General features: G+C 42.0%; 2 protein-coding genes across 2 annotated transcripts in view; both read right to left on the bottom strand.

The window, feature by feature from the left end:
- The window catches only part of LOC108023639 (uncharacterized), a 79,200-nt gene extending 63,187 nt beyond the window's left edge, over positions 1-16,013 (bottom strand). Inside the window, exon 1 of the mRNA XM_050888325.1 lies at positions 15,450-16,013. The gene's annotated coding sequence lies outside the window, so the exon portion shown is untranslated. The remainder of the gene's footprint in view (positions 1-15,449) is intronic.
- Positions 16,014-23,550: 7,537 nt separating this feature from the next.
- LOC108023310 (uncharacterized) lies at positions 23,551-24,513 on the bottom strand. The gene has a single exon (XM_017092611.3). The coding sequence runs from the start codon at positions 24,396-24,398 to the stop codon at positions 23,688-23,690; it is 711 nt and encodes a 236-aa protein (XP_016948100.1). The 5' UTR covers positions 24,399-24,513; the 3' UTR covers positions 23,551-23,687.
- Between the last annotated feature and the right edge of the window lie 769 nt (positions 24,514-25,282).

The following is a 25,282-nucleotide window of genomic DNA, read 5'->3' as shown; positions in this document are numbered from 1 at the left end:
TGTGAGCGCTTCACAAACTTCAAACGCAGCCAAGGAGTGGTAGTAGAAATGCACTTTAAGTAAAAGTGCTTTGTCAGTCCCTGCGCAAAACTACTACCCACTTTTCTTTGCCAGTCTGTGGCTCGTCGTGATCTCAGTTCTTGGTTAGTTTTTGTAAGCTAAAAGCAACTCGAGATTGGCAAGAAAAACCGGCAAACTACTTAGGACTTGGCTCCATTCCGGCACACTCGTTCCCACGTACATGTGGCAGCGAACGTGCAACAAAAGTCGCCGCCAAGTTGTTGCAGCTTTAAGTTGAAAGCTTATTAGCGGTGAAGAAAGGCGGCGAACGGAAAAGAAAGCAGGGGGAGCGTGCGTAAAACTATTGATAAAGCCAACAAATTAATTCAAATGCTTCTTGGCCGGCATAAATTACCAGGAACACACAGGCACGAAGCGAGTGCGGTAATAAATCTATCTATTTATACAGGCCGCTTTACCTGGCCGCGCGCCCCGAATTCGGCCCAAACTTTCCCCTGGCCCCCCATCATCCAGTTTGTCGGGCCGACTTCGATGATATATTACACTTCATTTGGCGTGCATTTCATTTGCTCGTAATAACGCCACACAAAAAGGAAGATATATAAATAAAGGCTGTGGTACACATTGGGCCGAGTGCTGAGGATGGGAGCGTGACGATCAACTTGGATGGAATTTATTTTTGTTGTGAGAGAATCAATGGTGAGACAAAAAATACTACGGATTTTACGGAGCTCATAAAGAAGTCTGAAAGTATGCAACAGTAAATCTTGAATTAGAAACTCTTTGTATTCAGTCTTCACTTTTGTAACGCACGTTTTTACTGCCTACTTTTAGGTTCTTACAAAACGATTTCCCACTGCATACTTCTAGAAGCCATTTTCAATGTTTTTAAAACTTGGGATTTCCTTAAATGTGTGTTTTCTTAGAAATAAATAACAGCATCCAATTCATTTAATATAATACAATCCATGTAGACACTCAAATGGAATAAAACAGGATTTGTTCTTTGCTGATAACAGAGTTTTCAGAACCACTCACGACCCCAAGTCCCGCGTCCATCTCTGATTTGGGGACCAGGTGCTGTCCAAATATGCACACACCCGTATTTATAGACAAGTTATGCACATTCATATATGTAGTTCGGTTCGGTTCAGTTATATTTCAATTCAGATTTACTTCTATAATTCATCAAGTCGGCAGCTTTCTGCTGTTGTTTGTTCGTTCTTTTTTGCTCTTTAGGCCAGCGCTGCTCCTCAGCTCTTCGCTTTTTTTATTTTATTTGTTTCGTTGGGTTTGGTTTGAATTATTGATAGGGCTAAAAGTATTTCCGAGTGTGTGGGGGGCACGAATGTCTTGCATAATTCATTATGTATGAGTGTGTGCGAGTCTGTGTTGGTGCACACCCACACAGGCACACCACTGCGGATGTCTGTTTAGGCAGGAAAGCCAAAAAAATGCGAAAACATAATAAATTCGTGCTCAATTTTCGTTAGTGGATTATGCCATATAACACACTTTAGCTCCACAGTTTTTAGCATAATAAAGCAGTCGACTGGAAAAAGGGTGAGCTGGGGGCCGGGGGGCTGGGATTTCGGGACTTTGGGGCGGTAAGGGAATGTTTTGTGGCGCTTTATGCATCATCGTAGATAAAAACTGACGCTGAAATGTTTCGTCGTTTCACTGTTTCGCTGTTTCGCTGGCTTTCTGTGCGCGCAGATAAAGATATATGGTACATTCGCATATTCGCCTGCTTGCATATGTATAAAGCGAAATATATGTATTTCGATTCCAGGGGGATTCACAGTGGCGCAGATGGGCTAATATGATATATATCCGCCCTGGAATCCATGGGGCTTTCGCCTCACGCGTTGATAGATGTTGGCGAAAGTACAAAATGCTGCAGGATATGGCCAAATTGAAGGGGATTTCGTTTTCCTTCGTTGCAAATATTTAAGGCTGTTTTACAAGATCATTACCAGGGACTTAGTCGCACTTTTTTTAAACTGTTTTACGGTGCGCCGACAAAAAATAGTCATAGAAAAGCAGCTATGGTTAGATTATTTCTACACTGTTGAGTGCCGATTTGATGTCCTTGATTATTTTAATATATATTTAAAATATATACATATTAATTGGAGGGTTTCATATATTTTACAAATTTTAAAAAAGCATTGGAAAATGTTTATTACATTTTTTCAGACCAATTGAACCAGTTGAGCCTCAATATTAAGTAAAATGTTAATTGCTTTGATTTACTTATTCACTTTGAGATTTTTTCCAGCATTTACTTTCTTTTGCCTGTGGAATTCTTCGATGATGGCTAAAAGCACTCCAGCCCTCGCTGCCTGTCCAACAACTGTCACAAACAGTGATAATCGTGACCACGAATGGGGTCTGTAAACAGTCCTTGGGGGTGAAGGTGGGTGGGTTTAAGGTGGAGGGCGGTGATGCTACCCCATGACAAAAAGGACAGCCCGCTGGGCCATAAATCCTAATTGGCTCAAGTGCCTCGGCAGGCCTGCAATTGGGATTCTTTGCCACTGCCCCGCTGTTTCTGTTGCCTTTCGCATTTCGTTGCACAGGCAACTTGTTTACGCAAAAATGTTGCACGCGCTTACCATGTCAAGTGAATACACTGAAAAAAACGACTGCCCTGTCAATTGTCCGTCAGCAAGATATTTCTGACAGCCTGTCAATCAATTGGTTTTGGAAATGTGTTATTTTTCACCTACAGAATAATAGTCTTTCAATTAAAACAAAGCAATCTGTAACATAAAATAGGATGGATAAGTATACTTGAACAAATATTATGGTGTACAAAATAAATCAAAAAAAATAATTTACTTGCAGTTAAATATGCAAGACCTTTCCTTTATTTTCTACAATCATTTAATAATACAATTAAATATAATAAATTGTGAAATGTAAGTACTATACTCAGTTGTAATATATTTTATATATTATACTACTTAGCTGCCAAAATTTTCTCTCAGTGCCTGGAAAAGGCATTGCAAAGGAGCGGGAAATGGAGACGTGGGACGCGGATCCAAATCAAAAGCAAATCTTGTTACGACAAATTTCAGCTACTGTGCGACCGAGTAGAACAAAGGCCATCGTCAGCGATGACGAGACGAAGGACGAGACCTGGGTTGCGAAAAAAGGGGCCAGTGGGCGGCTCTTTTTCGGTGGGGAAAAGGGAGATGCAATGTCTCGCTGCACAAAAAGAAATGCGCCTGGATAAACACAATGGCCGCGATGCAGCAGGGCGCCGAAAGGGGGTCACTAATTTACTTAAAGGCAGCCGCACCGAAACGGCAAACAAATGACATTTAAAGTGCAGCGAAAAGTCGCTAACTAGCACGGCGAAACCGGCAGAAGGACGCGGAAGGACTCGGCCAGGACACGACCAGAAAATGAAATGCAAATACTATTTACAAAAGCCAGAAATAAGTGCCGAACAATGCAGTGGCATTCACGCAGCTGGGCCCAAAGGAAAGTCGCAAGGAGGGCGGCGGCACTGAGAGAAAAAATGGGACAAAAACAGGGTAAGTTATAAAGATATATAATATAAAATAGCATACTTTATTACTTAGTTGTTGGCCAAATAAATACTATTTTTTTAATATATTTAGTGTTTTCTGAGATAATTTAATTATTTTTATTGAATATACATGTTTTGCTCTAATGTAAAAAATTAATGCACTGAAGCAAAAATAGAAAAATAAAAATAAATACTTGATATTTAAATACAATTAATTGACATTTTTTTTTTAATTTTAAGCAATATAAAAATGACAATAAAATTGAAGTTAAATATTTTCAGTTTAAAAAAACAAATGGTATTTAAATTAATAACTTTTTAATGCATTCAATTTTTGTGACCAGAGCTTTTCTCTCTGTGCATTTCCCAGCAGCTAGAGGCCGGCAAAAGCCACTAACAAAATTTGCTTTGTTGCCGCCTGTCGCTTGTCGAGTGTTTTTGGCTGCTGCCGCCTGTTTCTGCTGTTGACGCAAAGTCTTTTGGCCTGGCCAAAAAAGTAAAGCACACAAACTCGCAATCAAATGCCCATCCTGCCATCCTGCCATCCTTAGCCCCTCTGCTCTGTCCCGGCTTAACCCCCCCGTGGCCGAGGGGGTCTTGCCACAAAGACTGCGAGCCACAAAATGCGTGCATTCAACTGCATGTTTTTCCCTCTCCCTTCCTCAGGAGGTTTTCTTCCCTGTTTTCTTTTATATGTATTATTATTATTTGTTTTTTTTTTTTTCTTTTATTTTGATGTTATGTGGGGTTCTTGGGGTTTTCGGTTTTCTTGTTGCCTGTGGCCCTGCTGCTTGTTTTGCCTCCCGCTCGCCATGAAAATTCCATGGCAATTGAGTCAATTTCCGTGAATGCGATTCGAGGAAATCGCTGTCAGTTGGCTCTCCCTGAGCTGCTAACTAATCAAAAAGAAATCAGAAATGTAAACTGATTTCGCATTGAATCACATTTCTAGCCCAGAAAAAAATCCAATTGACTAGGCCAACTATTTCACCGAAAATCCAAAACCAAAGAAAGAGAAAAACCTTTTGAGGCAGGCACCAAGTTCGTATGTGGGCCTGGCATTTAATATCCTTTAGCGTTGATGGCGTTTTTATTTCTTCATCTTGCCTTCCAGTTTCTTTTTTATTTCTTTTGAGTGGGGATTTTTATTTTGTCGCTTCAACTTTTTAATGATCTCTCAAATTGCTTATTTCCTACACAGCAATTACGTCAAAGCTTGTGTCATGTACTTGTGTGGGTGGTCTCTCCTCGTTCTTTTTTATACATGCTTTTTTAGCCACTTTTACACAATGTAATGATGAAGTTTCCCCGCCCCCCCAGCGCTTTTCCTTGCCACTTCCGCAGCCGCCTATTTATATTGACATGTGCAGGAAGATTACTTCTAGTAGCGCCCCAAAAATTTGCACTGCCTGTCTCGCTCGCTCTGTGTATTGCCCTCTCTTTCGCAGTGTGTGAGGCCGTCTCTTTCAAGAGTGTGTGTGTGTGAGCCGCTTGTCAAAAGGCAGCAAAACTGTTGACATAACAATGATTATACGCCTCATTAGTTACATTTCATCGTATGGAAATGGCAAAGGACTCGAGATAATAAGCTGGAACAGGACCAGGAAAAAGAACCGGGAGAAGTACCAGAACGTGTCAACATTTAAATCAGCCCAGAACTATGCCCTATGCACTTTGCACTCTGCACTGCGGAAGTGAATCAGAGGGGAAATGCTGTCTTCTGGCGAGGAAGGTACCTATAAATAGGATAAGCAGAGACCATTGTCTGCGTGCTTTATAGGTTGCAGTGTTGTGTTGGCGCAATCAGGTCATTTATCACATTCTGAATAACAACATATCACCATTTGCTGTCCTGGAAAAACACAAATGGTAATCCATTTACAGAACAACTCACAATTATTAGAAAAAATCATGACAAATATTTTCATTAATATAAAAACCTTAAAGTAGGCAGCAAAAAGTGGATGTTCAGGTTACAGCATATTTTGTTGCATACTTTTGGACAGCCCTAAAAAGGATTTCAAATCACAAAGGCGTTTTTATGATTTGAGACTTCAATATTTATTCATTTAATGAGCTCATTTTTCACAGATAAGAAGAAGTGAAAATTTATGGAAAGTGTGGCTGTTGTTTTCTTTGCTCGTTTATTTGTCTTGTTATATTTTGAAAGCAATTTGCCTGCCATCTGATAGGGTCTTGATTTGTTACTTGGATCGCTAAGGTTATTGACAAAAGTGGGCGTTGGGCGGTGGGCGTGGCAGGCAGGCAATTTTCCGCGCTTGAATTCATTTAATAATGTGCGACACACATAAAAAGCAGTTGCCAAAATGATTGTGGTGGGTTGCGGGTGGCGGGCCGGAAAATTGAGGCTGAGACAAAGACAAAGGAGACCCTAAATGAAGGTGTGCCACGGTGTGTTTGTATGTGTGTAAGGCTGTCTTTGTCAGTGTGTGTGTGTTGCCATTGAAACATATTATGCTCGTAAAAATTGAATTTTAGTGGCGTATACATTGTTTGCAAGTGAGTGTGGGTGTTTGGGTTGTGTGTATGTGTTTTGGCCATACACTCGCACACTTTATTGTTGTCTGAGGGTGTGTGTGTGGGTGTGCGTGTGTAAAATTTAATAATAACGACCCTCTTAAACCAACAGACCTTCACCGTCTTCAGCAAACCTGCTCTATCCACCCATATCTTTCTTCCTCTCGTTCCTGCTTTCTCATTTCTCCGCCACTTTACTTTCTTCATAGACACTGGGAGAAAAGTTACACATAACATAAAAACTAAATAATTTGTTAATTTAATTAATTTGGTATTTTTTGCTGCCTACTTTTGGACACTTTTTTTTTTAATTATTACAGTTCTATAATTTCTAGATTTAATGATTTCTTTTTAGATTAAATGTACAGAATTCAACTTTAATGAAAAATCCCATTCCACGTAGCATACTTTTAGACACCTTTCGTATTTACAGGTATTTAGCCTCTAGAAATATATAAATTTTTCTCTCTCTGCACCCAGGCATGTGTGTCAGTGCTCCTTCATTCCTTGCGTTCTTTCTCTCTTTTGCGTTGACATTTAATGTAATAATTTTTACGATGATGCTCGACGGCATTAAAACGAGATTAAACACAAACAAACGAGAGACATAGTGGTTGCAATAAGGGGCCAAAAGCGGGGCGGCCCGTCGGCCCGGGGCGTGGCAATATTCCGTTTGATACACTTGACAATAAAAAAAAGAACGCAAAAAGATTAAGAGGAAGCGGCAAAGAAAATGATGCATGGCCCCTTGTTGTTTGAGCCTCCATAAAAGATGATGTAGCACATAATTACACACACATACACGCGCTTATGCCCAAGGACCAGGGACTAAGGACCCAGCCATCTATTTACATGTGCGTGTGTAAGTAGGTAATACCCATTGAGATGATCTGCGGATAAGTTGCTGTTGCTGCTCGAGATTCATTGAGTGGGGAATTGTCCGTGCCTCGTTAAGTGATCAAGTGTGAGCGAATCAGAAGCCCAAGTGCCTATATGTATATGCCGCATAAATAGCCCAGCAATTGTTGGCATTTTTATTGTCCCGACTGCCTTTGGCCCTCCTTCGAATTGGTTAGGTAATGTGGCGCACCTATTCCCGATTGATTGCTGTCATAGCGCAAAAAAACGGTGCGGTTGTTGAACCATTGTTGAATTGTTGAGTTGAGTTGAGTTCTGGCTGTTGAGCCAGTTCCATTGGAATAATTGGAGGGGTTACCTGTTGGGCAAACACTTGACGACCGGACCAGCAATTCGGATTGAGCGCTTTATGTGCTGGCAATAATTGCCAAACTATTGTGAAACGCCATCGAGTGGCTGTTGTTGAGTTGGAGAACCATTGGAGAGAGGTCTTGCATGCACACCTTGTGAGTGGTTGGGATTTTTTGGATTAGCTAGATAGTTTTTGGGGGGACTACCCAACACATATTGCACTGAATCCTGCTTTAAAAGTTTCTCATTTAATTACAAAGTTCCCCAGCAGCTGGGTATCTGTGTGGAAATGCTATTGGGGTCTCTGGCAGACTCTAACGAGTGCGGTGTAATTCAGGGACCACAAAACCAAAGACCTTTCTCCGGGGCTCTTGTGCAATCGCTTGGGCTTAGTATATCGCATTTCCATTGCCATTTCCATTGCCTGGCTAACCCGCCCCCGCCCCCACACATCCACCCATTTATCAATTACATCTTCATGGGAGATAATTCCATCCGCAAAGTTGCTCTTCCACTCGAGTACATCTCAAAGGAGGCAATTCCCAGGCAATTCTTGGGGCTAAATCATTTTCAAGGAGCCGAATCGAATATCCGTTCGCCTTTCCCATTTTTTATATATTTGCGTTAATTCCGTGCCATTCTTTTGCCATTTGTGGGCCAATTTGGGTTTCCGTTAATGGTTATTTATGCATGTAATGCTGAAAAGTTGGGTTTTTTTTGTTGGCCTGTGCGAGACCAGTTCTCCATTTCTCCAGTTCTCTAGTTTTGCGGCCAAAGTTAAGCGAATAAACTTATTTGTTGTCGCTGTGTGTGCGTAATTTGCTTGACTTGCTCCGCTTATTGTTGTTATGAGTAGTTTATTTATTCTTCAGCGGCAGACAATGCAATGTCTCTCGGTTTTGTCTGTTCCTGAAGCGCTGTTTCATGCATGAGTGGCCAGGAAAAACCACCCAAAATCTGCCGCGGGAGGGTGGGGGTGCGAGCCAGCGAAGGCCCACCCACAATCGGAATGAAAATGAAACTGAGGAATTGACTTGGAAATGCCTCGCGTTCGCCTTTCGCGTTTCGCCTGGGAGGCTGTAAAAAGAGATAAAATCATAAGCCCAAAATTTATCGCACTCGACAGTCGAGTCGGGGCAAATTGTGTGTGCCTATATCATGTCTGTGTGCCCTGTGCAATGGATCAAGTTTATTTATAAGTCGATGGGCTCCATGGGCTTTCCTTTTTCCCGCCTTGGCTTTGCCTTCTCACTGGGGCCAAACATGAAAGCAAACAATATTACGCATACGCAGCGTCGACATGATGAAGTGTTATTTAAATATAAATATATTATCTATCGATAAACAGACCCGAACGGACCGAAAAAAAGAAAAATAGAATGAAAAGCGCTTTTGCCGCAGCGAATCTTCAAATTTGATGGCCATTACTCGGCGTGCCCCCTCTTTTATGGCCCTCTGTGTATTTGGCTAATAAAGTGATTGTGCTGCCTGGGACCTTTGGCCCGACTGATTGAATTATGCGTGTTTTTCGGGGCACAGGCACAACAAAGAGCCCACATTCAAGTACTTTTCAATTGTGGCGAAAACCTTGCGGCATTCTGGTTAATTTCTACGAAATTCTCCTGGGACCCCGGGCTATGCTAATTTTATTGTTAAAGGCTTGTGATTGTGTAGGTCCTTGCGGGGAATTCTTGGCCAACAAAGGACACTTGAGGTATTTTTACTTCTGGCCAGGCTTAAAGGTATTCTGCCTAATTTCTGGGAATTTATGGCCGACCCAGCCTGATTTTCGGCTTGGCTCACTGTTTGCCCAATTGAAATGTGCGATTTTGCCAGAGCTAAAACCTAATTAAAAGTTGGGAATGCATTGTACCCGGAGTCATGGAATTAATGCAATTAAATGTAATATTTCCCGGTCAGCCGAGGCATTCTCATTGTTGTAAATTACTGGGGGGCAGTTGGAATAATGCGAATGGAAATTGAAAGTCCGACTGAGGGCGTAATGAATATTGCATGAATGGCATATGTATTCGGGGGGGCATGACGTATTTGCCAAGAGCTAGTACCTTTTGTTGCCCAATCATGGCCCAGTTAAGGCGGGCAACTTATTTACCTGGCAGCCGCATTAACAATTCCTTTTCTGGCCGATCTCCGGCTGCATATCTGGCAATAATTGCGTTAATTTAGTGCAATTGTCCTGTGTTCGCCGGCATTGTTGTGCAAACTGGCGTCCTGGATGTGATATGCAAATGCCTGACGAAATTCAATTATTGATCCGGCTACCGTGCGCAGCGAAATGCGAGAGCCGCAAAAAGAGCCTGGTTTTCGGCTTTTCGCCACAAAACATCTGCCGACGAGACGGGTTTTTGTGCCCAGCTTGCATTGCAGCTTTTTGCTGGGATTTTTCTTTTTATTTTCCCACTACCATGCCCGAAAGGAGCGCCAGAGCCATGAGAAGCTTGCTAAGAAAATATTTTGAAATGGAAAGTTTTCCCTCACATGCAGAGGGACAGAGGAGTCCTCTGTTCGTCGTGTGTTGCCGGAGATATGAGAAAATGAAAACATATTTGCCTCTGCGAGGGCTGTTTGTTTAGTTTTTTGTTGTCCCTGCCCCTAACCCCCGCTCCTCCACCCCCTCCTTTGTGCTATGATAGGAATCTGAAAACTTTCACGGGACTACGTGTCGTATGCGCAATGTCCTGGCCCAAGTTCCAGCGATCTATAGCCGCACACAGCAAAAGTCTTAAAAAAGTCAATATTGAAGCAAGCGACTTGCGAATGGCAATAAGTTTTAACTAAAAAACAAGTGGAATGTGTATTAAAAGTTTAATTGAAGAGTTGCCAACAAAACGAATGGCACATCTAAAATTACCGTATTTGGACAAAAAAATATACAAATTGAATTTCAATTCGAATGCCCTAAAGCAAATTCAATTCTAACAGGAAATATGATTCTTATAACCATTTTTTTCCGCCCAACACACTAAATTTGCATACAAATGTCGCTTTGATGTGGGCGCAAATGAAAATATATAAATAAAATCGCCAGATAGTTGTAACTCTTTGATTACACATAGCTTGCCAATGATTGCTATTATTTTTTCAGTCGCTTTTCGGTCTTGTAGCATATACTTGTATTTATTTTCTGGGTACATGGATTTTAAGGCCTGGCTTCGCTTCGCTTTTCATGTTCGTTGAAATGCAAATTAAAATATTTATGCAAATGCGTGAGGCGGGCGAACACAATAAATTTATGCCGACAAACGGGAGGGCAGAGGACCGAAAACAGAAAACAAATGAAGCAAAAAATAAAGTAGAAAATAGGCTGGCCCAAATGGGAAGAAATGTGAAAGTGAAAAAAACAATTACCTTTCTCTGCTCATAAATGTTAACGTCTGTCGCAATAATTTTGCAAGTGTTTTTTAATTCTTCTTTTTTTGAATATCCTAATATATTCCAGGCAAATCAACAAGGATTTATGCCTGGGACTAGCAGAGCTCAAATAGTGATCCAAGGTGGCAGAGTTGAGCCACTGATTGGATGGGAAAGCCAGCCTTCTGCCGACTTTGTTCGCATTACGCATACGCCTCGTTAGCCGGGGCACTTGAGAGCATTTACCAATTAGCCACCCCCCTCCCCTGGCCTCCGCCGCCCTGCCCTAACAATAGCTGCAGACTCAACACCTTTTAACACCTGAAAGAATTTAATTAATGCAGGTCCTCCTCGCTGAGGCAACCAGAGATGCTGCAAATTAAAAACGGCCAAATGAGTAAGCAACTAAAAAAAATGGGTTAAGGAAAATAAAATAGTAAAGCGCCGGCTGCAGCTTCGGGAATGCTTGAACAGGGCTCGGCGAACATTTAAAATTGCTATCCCTAATTTCTGGCAGTTTTGGGAGCACTGTTTGGTAACTGGAATTCCGCAAACTTGGCTAAAACTAAAGTTAACACCGAGTTAATAACCGAGTTATCAAGAATGGCTGTCTTCAGAACTTGGGAAAACTTCAAACTTGTTTTTCCACTGCCTTATGAAAATGGAAAATATGTAGAAGCCGTTGAAAATAATTAACTAGCTAAAAGCTCGAACAGGAAAATGCATAATAATAAAGTATGTGATAAGAAATATGCCCGCTTAATAATATACATATTAGCAAAAATATTCCTAGTCAGGAAAATCAAAAAACGGTGTAAACAAAAATTAAAAAAACCGAGGAAAGGAACATTAAATCTATCGAAAATAAATAGTCAGCTGAAACCACAAAATATGTATTAAAAAAAGGTACAAAAATAAGGTAAGGTTCAAAAATATTTTCATAAAATTAAAATATAATTATAAATAAATATTCCTATCCACGTAAATTAAATCTAGTTTCTTACATTATATTTTAGTAATAAATTAATCAATCTTAAACTTAATGGAAGCCATTGAAAATTAATAGGTAGCTACGAAAATACGTATTATAAAATAGGACCTAAGTAGGCAATTACAAGCTTTAAACAAAATTTATCAAACTTAAACTTAATGAAAAAAAATAGTTAGCTTAAAGCTTATACAAAAATATGTGTTATAAAACGGACATAGGCAATAAAAAATATTCAAACTTACTAAAATAAAGAATATAAAAATATAATCCTTGCTAAGCATTTTATTTTATTTACAAGCTTTAAATACAAATTAAGCAAGCTTAAGCTTAAGTCACTGGAAATAATTATACAAAAATATGAATTACAACAAAGTACCTAAAAAATGTTCCCCTAATTATATAAATATAACAAATATTCCCAGCCACGTAAATGAAAACGAATTGCCTTATAGCATTATATTTCGGTTAATGAAGAAAACGCGTTGAAATTAACCAGGTCTAAATGAAAATGAAGCAAATGGTAGCTGGGGCGCCGGCCTTGCCCCCCTGAACGGGGAAATCCCCGCCAGAAACATTGTGGATTTCTTGAAAGGGTGGGGGGGCGTTGGCGAAGGCTTTTCCGGAGGTGTGGGAATGCGGAGGTGTCTCAGAAATCCTGCAGGATCCGCTTAGCAGCAATTATCTTCATTACGCGACGAGCGCACAAAAGTATGCAAGGGGCCAAACAAGCCGAAGCCAAAGCAAAGTCCTGACAATTAGGAGCCTTCTTCTCCGGGCTCCTGGCTCCGGGCTCCTGGATCCTGGATTCTCTGTATCCAGAGAGGGGGAGGCAAGCACAAAAAAAGAAAACACCTTTAACCTTTTGCCTCGCATATAAATACGCTGTTGATGGATGTGTTTTGAGTGGCGCCTGGAAAATGGAGGGCTGCGGGGTCAAAGGGCATGGGTGCGGGAGTGGCTTCCTGTTTTTCGGGCTTCTTTTGACTCGGTGACTTGTCGCCACCGCCTCTCAGTTGTTGTTCAGGTGGGTGGTGGTGCAAAATCTGGGAACGGAGCTCTGGTGTCTAAACGATTTATAAAAGCCAAGGCAGCCCGGGGAAAGCGGGTGAATGGCGGGTGAATGGCACAAAAAGTGTTGCAAGCAATTTGCGCAATGCTTTTGCTTTTGGCTCCGACTCAGGCAAATCCCCGCTGCTAACCTTTCACCCCCCCGAACACAAAAGCCCAGCCCACCTGCCCATCCCCCTCCCCCATTTTGGCCCCTCTTAACCCATGCTCGCAACATTATTGAGTGCGTGCGGGGGCCAAAAACTTGCTGCCATTTTGCACGTAACTGACATCAGCGCGCTTATAAATCAACTTGCAAATGTTTTCCTTTTTTCGGGCCACCATTTTTGAGTTCATGATTTTTGGCACACAGACAGAGGAACTCATATGATTAGATTAATGCGTTGTCTAATGGCCTTGGATCCCCAAAAGCCCCCCACTGCCCGCCTTCACTTCACACATTGTGCGTGTCCTCGTGTGGGTTAGGTAAATCGTAATATCATTTTTATAAACATCTTGTTAACCCAGAGCCATATATTTTCCCACAGAGGGAGGGCGGAAGGCAGCCCATAAATCCACGGCCGGGAAATATGATTTGCGGGTCAAGGGGTTGGCAAGGAGTGATTATCTTGGGTTGTCAAAGGAATTATGGGCCAGAGTCACTCGAAAGTGGATGCCATTATACATATGCCCAACAAAATAACCTTCTAAAGCTACACATGCCAATATAACTTTATAATTAAGTTCAGACTCTTATAGCTTTTTAGCATTGATGACTAATAAACACTAAACAAAGTTATGGCTGCCTGAGCACCAACACTAAAAGTTTTAGAGATTGGCCAAACTCTTTTAACTTTTTAATGCAATTCTCCAGCTAAAAAGTTCAAATATCAATTATGTTGAGAGTGTCAAAACTGAATTGGATGTTAATAATGTTAATAGTGCATAGCATTTGGATTATAGTTAGGAAAGTTTTTTGCATTCAAATTTAAACTTTTGCTTTAGATTTTGATTATATTGAAGGCTATTTGCATTAAAGTGGATTAAACATCATTTACCAACACTGATTCTTAAGAGAACCTCTGCCTTTCCCTGCGAACTTTCACCTGTAAAGCGGCCCAGAAATTCCCTTTCGCTGGAAACTCAGATAATCCCTGGTGATGGAAGGACTCCGAACCTCGGGTAATCCCCTGGGGATGTGCCTTTGGAGTGACTCATCACGCCCTTGCGATAATCGGTTGGCAGTGTTGCACAATGATGAACAGCCAGCCGGCGGCTAAGCGCAGTGTCTGTCAAAATGTTGCCCAAATTGGCTGACTTTTGACATTTGACCTGGACACGTAACGCGCCACGCCACCACCCCCTCCAACCGCCTCCAGCGAGTGTCACTTTCTGTAGTTGTAGTTGGGCAGAACGTGTGATTTATGATGCTTTCGCTGCCACTGTGTTGGTAAATTACTTTCCCCCACACACACTCACGCGCGCACGCAAAGTGTGCGAATATTTTTGCCATTTTTTTGAGGCTGAACCCCCCCTACTCGCGAAAAAATTCAATCGCTGGCGAAACTTTAAGCGATTTTCGCATTTAAACAATATGCCAAGAAGTCAGCCATAAAGTCTGCTTTCTTGGCTTTCTGGCTAACAGCTGCGATGACCTTCAAGGCCGACTTTTGCCACTTTGGCGTATACAACATATACATTTCCCTGCTCTCGGCGCTGTGCGTGGGTCATTTAAATGCTACATTATGTTGAATATTCAATTTAATGTGCCTTATAAATCATGTAGGTCCTTGTCCTGTCCTGGCGTCCACCGCTTTGTCACACTTTCCGGGCCGAGAGCCGAGAGCCGAGAATGGGAATAGTTTCCACTGCCTGATGGAGTCACTTATTTTCCACAATTTCTTATTTATGACTGCCTGATTTACAACTGCTTATCGTGGGGTTCTGGTGCTGGAATTGATTAGCCTGGCAGCTTCGGAAAATGAACTGTCATCGTTTGGGTTGTCCAGATAAGCATCCGGACCCTTGACCAATATTTGTTCGACGCGGGAATTTATCATCAATGGAGCAAAGCCATTGACAGCTTGCTAATCATTTTGGCAAAGTGCTAAGATCCCCTTGATATTCGGGTAAGTGCTGTCCAATATTTACTTCACTTAAACTCTACCGAACATAAAAGATTTATGAAAAATAAGCTTGATTTTATTTACATAAAATAACTTATATTTAGTAACAAATTTAACAAATTTAGCCAAATAAATACCAATGATAAGGATTTAAAGAATTAAATAGATATTCTACCCAAGAGTTAACTAATGATAAGTATGTTTGAATTCAATTTACTTTCTTTAGTTTCATTCTGAAATTACATTTTATTTTATTGTTAATTTACCCGAGAAAATATGCTAAGATAACAGTTAATTATGTTACTCACAAAATAATAATTCCAAAAATAGTTTCCCAACACACTTCAATATTCACTTAAGAGCCATTCACAATCATAAGCATTTAACAGCTAAGCGAAAACGTTTAGCGCCCCTCTCGGCGCTTCTCAAAAAGTCGAGGTGATCATGTGGATTAAGTGGTTGGGGAATTGGGAAGGAATTGAAAAAGCACACTCCCATTGGCCTTTTTCTCATTTCTGTGTTTATCAGGCACTAAGAAAATAGTCCTCAATTCAGGGCAAAGACACGAAAAAGCCACGAAGACAAACAATTTGTGTTTACTAACCGTTCTCTGAGCACTCTTCCCCTCGGCTTATTTGGTTGATTGGGTTTTTGGCTACGCCTCGCTCGCTCGCTGACTATCTCAGTTTTATCTGATTTTTTACTTTTCGGTTTTTCACACTTGTGTGGACAAATTTTTCATTTCATGCGCATTTGTTGCATTCACTTGTTATTGAATTTTCATCACCATCATTATCACTGCGTGTGTGCGTGGGTGTGTGCTCGATGCCGGCAAACAAAACAAAAACAAAAAAAAAACCGAAAATAATAGAAAGCGCGCACAGGGATCAGCGAACTTCACTGTTGTTTCTTGTTTTATTTGTATTTTTAACAGAGTTTTCTATTTGTTTTAGAACGAGACACAAACAATTATCGTCACGCGATCACAGGACACTTTCGAGGGCCAGAGGTCGCTGGTTTCTGGTCTCTGGCTTCTGGTCCTTAACAACACGTCGCGAATTGTGGTGGTCGTGGTCCTGGCTCCTTCGTCCTTCGGCTGGCTGAGTGGCTCAGTTGGCCAAATCGGATGGTCTCTGTGTCCTGGGGTCAATTCACCAGCCGGCTGACAACAAACACCAGCAGAGTTCAACGTGAGACTGAAAGCCGCACGGAAAAGCCTCGTGCGCTGCCCTCGTCGTCGCCTCGGAAAATCCTCGTGGCGTGGTGAGTTTTCCGATTCTCCCCACAGCGAAGAGCACCCTTCCGGCGAACGACCTTGGCTCGCTCTTCGCCAGCTGTTGATTTTTCTCTTCCACCTGCCTAAAAACGCTAATAGCCATTAATTGGGCAGGGGGTGGTGGTGAAAAACATTCTTAAAACTGGGCTTGAAGGACGATTTCGAGTCCTTAAATGTAGCTTAGCAGAAAAAAATATCAACACTTACAAGGCTTTAATACTTTTAAATAATGTTTTGTTGGGAGAGCCACTTAATACCGATAATTAGTTTTATTTATATATTTTTTTAAACATTTTATTGTGATATATTTTAAAGCCCTGTAAAAAACTTATCACTTAATTCTATTTAAACTAATAAAATCTATATATATAGTATGTTATATCTTTTAAAGAGAATCCTTATATCTAGGGCCATTTAGTCCTTAGACACTTGGCTCAGCCACACTCGCCACACTCACCCATAATCCCAGCCAGATCCCAATGATTAATTGTTCTGCTGGGCCATCTAAAATAATTACAATTTATTCTTTAATGAGGAAATCCATCGGAGCAGAAAATGCCATGACGCCCGGGGAGAAGTTTTTGTAATGATTTAATGGGAACTTTAAGCGAATTCCGGGCATCCGGCAATTTAGATGTGTCGCAGATACTTTCGCATCCGTATCTGTTGCATCTGGGCTAAAGTTGAGACAAGAAATTATGCTAATTGGACAGCACAACTTTGACAAGCTACAACTGACACTTTAACCCAACCGTCTTTTCCCCCCGGAAAACACGAATCGCCCACCTCCCACCAGCCTTAGCCCATCGGAGCCTTTAACCCATGGCAACCCGGTCCGTTGGAGGTGGCGAAGTGGGTAAGTCATGTGTTATACATCACTTGATTAGGCATTAAATAAATGCTCTGACAAGTTTACACTCAATTACATGAGTTGGCTCCCCTCGGGCTGCGAAAAGGAAACTTCCCAGCTCCAAATTACCGAGTTGGGCGATTTAATTGCATGTGAGTGGAATTGTGCAGCGAATCGTGCGTTTCTGGATCATCGATGGTCAACTGTAACATAAGAAATAATAAATTCCAAACTAAACTATAATTTTTTACTCATTTGAGAGGGAGATAACAGCGTTTCCAGAAATATTTTACCTATTTGCCAGTGTTTTTCTTTTTGTTTTTTGTTTTTATTTACAGGCAATAGGTATTATTAATAACTAACACTTAACCAATAATAAATTCAAAGCCTGCCTTTAATTTTCTATTCTGGGTATCCATTTTTCTTAACACACTCACACACACACAGCATTTCCTGGGATATTTTTGCCATTTTCCGATGTTTTTCAGCTTTCCCGGGCCATCTGTCGATTCACTTCGCCTATCCGACTTCCATATTTTTCCATCCTTATTTCCACTCCACTCGCATTGCAATTCCTTCGGTGCCGGCTCCTTGGCCTGCAGGCTTAATTGAGAAAGAGATTTGATTAATTTGCATGCCATAAACAATTTGCAATTTGTTTATGCTCTCAAAGTCGGGGACGCCGTAATTAAAGCAAAGCCCTGCCAAGCTAAGCAACTTTTCCAGCGATTTTCCCGCTTTCCCGCCTGGTTCGGGGGGTGTGTTCTTCTGTGAAAAGAAATGTCACCGAGGCAAGGTAAGCAGATTAAGGCCTTCTTTGACTTGGCAATGCAATTCAAGTCTTTTGCCCCGGCATGCAAATGATGATGGCTCAGCCGGGCTCAGGATGCAGTCGAGGAGGAGCGAGGAGCAGGCCGGCGGCGAAATCGGGGGAAAATCGGAGGAAAATCGAGGCGAACGTGACGGGTATAGAGGTAGGTTGGGTGGAGGGTAGTGGGTGGAATGCTGAATGTGTTTGCAAATATTTACTCAATGTATTCATGTGCAAACAATTACGCGTTCATTTGTGCGACTTTCGAGTGGCGAACAACAATGACGATGTAGATGAAGATGACGCTGCTGCAGACGACTGCTGGTGACAATGGCACCCAAAATGAGGGTCTCCTTGCTGCACCACCCACTCGGCCGCCCACTCAGCCACCCCCTGGACCACCCATACCACCCCCTTTGTTTCGTTTTGCCTACTCACATATGCATAATATCCTTGACCTGTTTGCCTTGCTTGCGCTTTTGTGCGTGTCCTCCGCTCTGAAGGATTCATTCACTCGGCTGGAGTGCTGCGGAAAATGGGGAAAGCCGGGGGGGAAGCGGAAGGGCGGCGGGCGGAAAACTCCTTTTGGCCATTTGATATGCAAAACTAATCTATGCTGCTAATGGTCTGCATAAAAATATTGGTCTAACTCACACACACTCGCCTTCTCCACTCTCGTTGCCTTTAGAAGTGGCTGAGTGCTGCGGAAAAAAAGATAGAAAAACTGCGTTAATCAGTTTTATAAACTCCACAGCTTTTCCCGTTTTTATACGGTTTTCTCCCTGCCAATTGCACAATCAGTTGCCAAGTAATTTGAATACAAAATCTGCATTGAGGAGTCAAGGAAGCTCATTGTTTTGCCTTTCAAGCTATACAAAATTAAGTTTTAGTAGCTTTTATAGAGTAAATATAATAATTACATATGGTTTTTAAGGAAAATTCTTAACAAATTATATTTATATATATATATATCTCTAAAAATTCCCCATTGTCTCAGTTTTTTGTCGTACTTTTTTAGGTTCTGCCTGAATGCCTGCCCAAGGACTGGGGCTTCGAATCAAAATCGGACTCATCTTTGCTCGTTTTGTGTGAATTTAACGCTCTGTTGTTGTGCGTTTGACCGAAACAATGACAGAATCCCCTCTTACTTCGCCCCGCCCCTCGCATTTTGCAGCATTTCCCAACCTTCCCAGCCCATCCATAAGGTTTTCCATCTGTCTTGCCCAAAGTCTGGTTTTCGTTTACTTGCATATCGAGTTTCCCCGAGCTTTTCCCGCTCCGCATTTCCCTTAATCGTCTGTCCAAGTGTCAGTCCGTTTTGTTTGATTGATTTTTACACCCTTGGCCGACGGTTAGTTCCCAGCCATTGCGAAAATTCAATTTGGAAATGGAGAAAATGCCATGAGAATGCTGGCTGCGTCTTTGGGGAAAACTGGCTCAACTTAAGAGCTAGCTTCTGCGAAATATTTTCTATAGTTCTCGTGGAATCATATATTTTGGGAACGAAACAATAAAAATATTATAATGTTATGTATAGATCTTTTGTTGGGGATATACAATTCTGAAAGTACCTTGCGTATTTTAAAAATAAAATATAGGCCATTTTTGGGATATAAATGATTTTTGGTTTTTTAATATTATTATTCTCTATTTTTAAGAGGCTACCTTTTTGGATTCTTTTTCAAATGAGGATTGTATGTTTTTTTTTTTTATAAAATCTTTGTAATTTTTTTAAGACATATCTTTCAAGCAAATATAAATCTAGGTTTTTCTACTTCCCCGAAAATGGCTTTCGCCTGAAATTCTAATTTCTGGGCAACCAGGTGACTTCTGTCTGTGGGTCTGTGCCTGTGGGGCAGTTCGTTAAGTTTACTTGATTTGCCTGGCAATAAATTTGCACTCCCCCTTCTGGGGGTTACACCTCCTGCCTCCTTTCACCCCCCTCGATTTTCCTGTGCCATTTCCTCGTTGTGATGTCATCGACACGCCGAGGTGAAAGACAAACAACTTTATGCCAAGTTGTTAATAAAGTGAGCCGCCGACCTCAACGACCTGAAAGGGGGGTGGTGGGTGGTGATGGGGGGTCACGCCTCCCTCCTCCCCCAGGTGCAAACATAAATACATAGCTGCAGAAATATTCTAGTTGTCTCAGGTTTTCCTCTCTATTTGCCAGAGCTTTCCCCCGCTCTTAAGCCTGACAAGACAATTGACTGGAAAATGTTGTTAATGAACTTTGTGCGACATTTTGATTAGCTGTCAGGTGGAATGAGAGTACAATCCCCCCCCCCCCCACTTCGCACCTGCCACCCCCCACTTTTCACCTCTATTTTCCACCCGACTTTCTCCCCGTTGTCTTGCTTGTGTCGTGTTGCAAACAAAGGTCAACAAGTGCCACAGATGCCAAATGATGGATGTCAAAGTTGCTTTTGGTAACACTTGACATGCATTTGCCGGAGATGGTGAGAGTCGGAGAAATGGAGAAGCCTAGAGATACGGCGGTGGAGAAATGGAGAAACGGCGACGGAGATTCCAATTCCGGGTTGACAATGCCATTTTGTCACACTGTGATAGAACAGCGAAAATAACAGTAGCTGGTTGGGGAAAGTACAGAAAAAAGAAAGTTTCTGCGGAAAAGTTGTAAACTTAATTTATAGTTTTTAAGCAGCCGCCAAAGTGGGCGGTTTTTGGGTGGCTTTTCCGGGGTCAGAAAAATGGGGGGTTGCAGCTCGGCGAGTGTGTGTGAGTGGGTGACATTTTCACATTTCATTCTCGCCTCGTCGCTAGGAATTTCCAAATGAAATATTTGACTTTTAGTCTAAAAAGTCAGCAGAAAAGTTGGCCAAACAGACTGCGACCAAGTGCCAGCATTTAAATGTGCATTAAGTTCAAAGTTCAAAAGGTTCGGGGGCGGTGGAATATCGCTTTAAATGCCTTCGACCGTGTCATCGAGTCGAACTTTGGAGCATCTCCCTTTAATGAGCACTCCGCCCAAGTGGACCTGCCATGTGAATTCTGTCCAGCAATTATGGCAGCCCTCCAATGGCAGTCCGCCTTTTGGTGCACAGGGGGAAATTATGGGGTTGTTGTATAAATCAAAACATGTCATACGCTTTTTATCTTTCTTATTATCAAAATTTCCTTATTTTTGTCTCCAGATTAAGTTTTATGTGTACTTTTTTAAGTGCTTTCTATAAAAAATACATATTTATACAATAATAAATTAATTAAGCAGATAAAAAAATATTCCCATAATAATAATAAGTTAAGCATCTACCAAATTGTTTGAAATAGTATATAATATAACATTTTTTTTAAATTTTCTTCAGAATAGTTTTATAAATAAATATTACTCGGATAGAAATAAGATATATTTTTGTTCAGTGTGTGCGAGCTATGACCAACCAAATTAGTTCTTTGCATATACTCCAGCTATTGATTATTTATTTCTAATGTGATCACAGGAGTCTTGTTAATTTTCAAGCAGTGCCTTTCGAGCTGGAAAACCATGTCCGAAGAAAATCATTTTCCCAGAGAAGAGATCTCGAGCTCAGCTCGTGTGCCCGCAGGCACAACCTTGAAGCTCTCTCATTTAGTTGGAACAACCTTTTAGGCCAGCTGCCCACTTGACAATCCCCGCTTGCCGTATCTGCACTGTGTGTCTGTCTTCAGTTTGTCCTTTTGTTGGACTGCTGGCCCCTCGGGGCCAGAATGGCGTCTTCATTTCGGCCAGAGTTGTCCAGAAATGGCGAGCCAGTTTTCCAAACATCTCCACATTTGACTGCAACAAAAAGGTATAGTCGAAACCATGAAGTTACTAGGTGTTTGGGGTACATACCTTTGAAATACCCAGTGTATTTACTAGATTAAAAAGAAAGAAAAAATACAAAATTTAAGTTACATTATTAAAAAAATAAAGTAATGTTTAAAAATATATAATGAGTACTTTACCAAATGAATCAGTTAAATTTAAGATTTTATATAACCTCAGGATAAGGTTTTCATGAAGTTTTTCCTAAGTTTTGACCTGATAAGTTTCCTGATCCTAGGTCTTTGCCCACCCGAAAAACTATCATCGCTGGGTGCGGGGAATCAGAATCAGACACAGAATAGAAACAAAAACTTTTGACAGGCGGCACGACTCGCCCTGATGGCTTCCACTCACTTGGCCAAGAGCACACGTTCCGGCCTTCGTGTTAACACGTTTCGGGTGGCAGGAGATGTGGCAACGGCTTCAGCTCGGGATTGAGATGGGCCATATCCAAATAGTAGGGCCGGGACGCCCACCTATCCGTTTCGAGGCGTAATTATACACTTGTACGACGCAATTGAATGGTTATACCCATTGAATTTTCCAATTCAATAGGCTCCGGCGGTGGCCACATATCCGAGATATTTTTAGGGGGCGGAGGGCCTAGAGGTGGGATAAATGACTTGAGTGTTTGTCCATTGGCCGGCCAATGTCTCCACGGCGCACATTCAGGTCCAATTTAGCCTTTATGTGTCCTCATCGTTGTCGTTGTTGCCCCACCCAAGGGATGTTTCTCGATTTTGGAGCACGCACACGTATGGAGCCGGACTGACGGACAAACCTACTGACGGACAGGCTTGCGGACAGAGTTACGGACAAGCGGACAGTCGGAGGTTTTGGTGAATGGATGGAATGGGAATTTGAAATCCTTGCGCCGACTTTACTGATTCTTTTTTTTCTCCCCTTTCCATTTTCTTTCTTTTTATCCATCCCCGCTGCTCAATGAAAATGCCAGCATGTGAGCATACAAAACATGAAGATGAGGCCGGGCTAAGTTGGGGGTGTTGTGCCCAGATACAAATGCATCGTAAACATGTCGTCGCGTTATATTGGGATCTCAAGTAGCAGTAGCCCACGGCCCGGCAGTTGCCATTGTCTACTCCCGTTCCTCTTGCCCCATTTTATTTGCTCCATTTTTTTAGTATTTCTCTTTCCAGCTACCTCTTCGGCTACTTAAGAGGGGGAGGAGGAAAAATCCTACACATTTTTTCCTATATTTCCCCCACGTACCTTTGGTTGCCCGGTAACTATTGTAGTTGGATATTAAGCATTATCCGGGGCCTGATTTCCACTTTCTTACTATATTATTACTATTAGTTTTTCATTGGCAAACATGTGTTTAAAGGGAACTAACTCTGGACTCTAAAATAATATAGACATAACTTTATGGGCCGACTCCGCATCAATTATATTTATTGACAACCCTTTCAATGACCAAAATCTCTGGCTTAGCTGCTCGTTCACATAACCCCAACGACGACATGGAAAATCACTTAAAACTCCCAACTTGAATCGGATCTGATTCGATCTGCCTGCTGCGGCCCTCCTGTCGACTGACTGCCAGGACATAAAAACATAAAGGACAACAATTTATGGCACATTTGCAGCTTCAAGCAATCCGGTGTCTGTTTGGGCCATAAAAACAGTGATGCCCTTCGGAAAAAAGCTGGCAGAAAAGGGGGCAATAAAGTTGGCCAAGCGGAATCAATAATGCGAGCCCAGCCATAAACCGATGCCAAATTTGTGCCAAGGTGCCAAAGTCTGCCACGCCCCAGTCCAGATTGGTTTCGACTTATTAACCAGCCCCACAAGTGGACCAGATGAGCCGCAAGGGCTCAGGGACACTCGAAAGTTGTTGATTACTTTCCGCCGGCCCGGCGATAATTTGCATAAATTTGCACATATTAAAAGCACAAAAGTGTCGGAGTCAGATTTTTTTTAAATACTTCGCTAGGCCTGATAAAGAAAATATATATTAAGTTTTTTATTTATGGTTTGAAATTTACAATGTGACAAGGAAGGCCTATGAAAATGCAAAATTTGGCATCAAAACTCATTGACAATTTTATAATAATTTTGATTTTGAAGAAGTCCTTTTTACTGCCCCTCGCCCACGATGGTGACCTCCAGGAAGACGGACGAGTGATCGCCGCCTCCGTCGCACAGCTCGTCCAGCTGGTCCTCGTTGAGGCTGACGAAGAAGGGGTCCAGGCCGTTGATGAACTGGCTGATGGGCATCCGGCTGGCGAAGTTCCGCACCCTCCGGCGATTCCTTCGCACGATGCCCTGCAGCTGGCTGTTCAGCACAGCCAGATTTGCGTAGATGGCCCGCCGCGTGTAGGGTGAGACGAGCCACAGCAGATAGACAGTGCCCCACTCCGAGGCTAGGTCTCTGGAGTTCCGGGCCACCGCCTCGACATCTTGCCTCAGGAGAGCCTTCCAGGTGGTGCGGCAGACCATCACCAGAACGGGCAGGTGGTAGGTCAAGCCCTGGTGGCAGGGCGGCAGATCCAACTGCGGTTCCATCAGGTCGAAGGGCGAGTCGGAGCTCCAGTTGAGCACGGCCAGGCACTGGTCATGGTCGACGACCAGCTGGCGGTAGGTGAGCATCAGCAGGGTGCGCTGGCCACTGGTCACCTCGCGCAGGCGCAGTTGAAAGGGCAGAGCTCCCGCCCGCGGGTCCAGGTGCTCGCTGATCATGTGGCGCAGCAGGTGGGTGTGCTTCACCACAGCCTGGCAATCGCCCACGGGACAGACGGCCGCTTGTTTATCGGGAGTCGACTCTTCAGATGAAGCACTTTCTTCCATATTTCACTAGCTGGTACGTTATTACATAGAAACGGAACTATAATTTTTGAAGGATATTAAAAAACAACTATGAACTCAGCGAGGTATAGCATTCCTCGATCTGACGTTTAGTTTTCACTTTAAGAAAAATGTATTTTTTTCCCCATTTTCGCAATTTTTTAGGGATGCATCATGATTTTTTGCAAAAATTGTGAAAAATTAAAAATTTCCAGGTTTGATTGGCAATGGATAGGAAATTAAGCTACGAACTCAGCGAGGTATAGCATTCCTCGATCTGACGATTAGTTTTGATATAGCAGCCAAAATACTGAATGTTTATGGCGAAAAATGGGATTAAGATTTTTGGCAAAAATACGAGATTCAGATTTGAGTCAATATACGATTTTTCCTTGCAGTTTTTTAGCCGTAGTTTGGCGTACGTAAAGGCGTACAGCTAAAAGACCGACTGTTTTGAGCAGGTTGCTTGATTTTCTAACGATCCTCATCACTTTAAGCAAAATTTATTTTTTTCCCCATTTTCGCAATTTTTGTAGGGGGTGCATCATGATTTTTTGCGAAAATGGTGAAAAATTAAAAATTTCCAGGTTTGATTGGCAATGGATAGGAAATTAAGCTACGAACTCAGCGAGGTATGGCATTCCTCGATCTGACGATTAGTTTCGCTATAGCAGCCAAAATACTGAATGTTTATGGCGAAAAATGGGATTCAGATTTTTGGCAAAAATACGAGATTCAGCTTTTTGTCAAATATACGATTTTTCCTTGCAGTTTTTTAGCCGTAGTTTGGCCAAATCAAGGCGTACAGCTAAAAGACCGACTGTTTTGAGCAGGTTGCTTGATTTTCTAACGATCCTCATCACTTTAAGCAAAATTTATTTTTTTCC

Source organism: Drosophila biarmipes, chromosome X, assembly GCF_025231255.1.
Source record: "Drosophila biarmipes strain raj3 chromosome X, RU_DBia_V1.1, whole genome shotgun sequence".
Classification (NCBI taxonomy): Eukaryota; Metazoa; Arthropoda; class Insecta; order Diptera; family Drosophilidae; genus Drosophila; species Drosophila biarmipes.
Note: the sequence above shows the minus strand (reverse complement) of the source record. Positions and strands in the feature narration are given on the sequence as shown.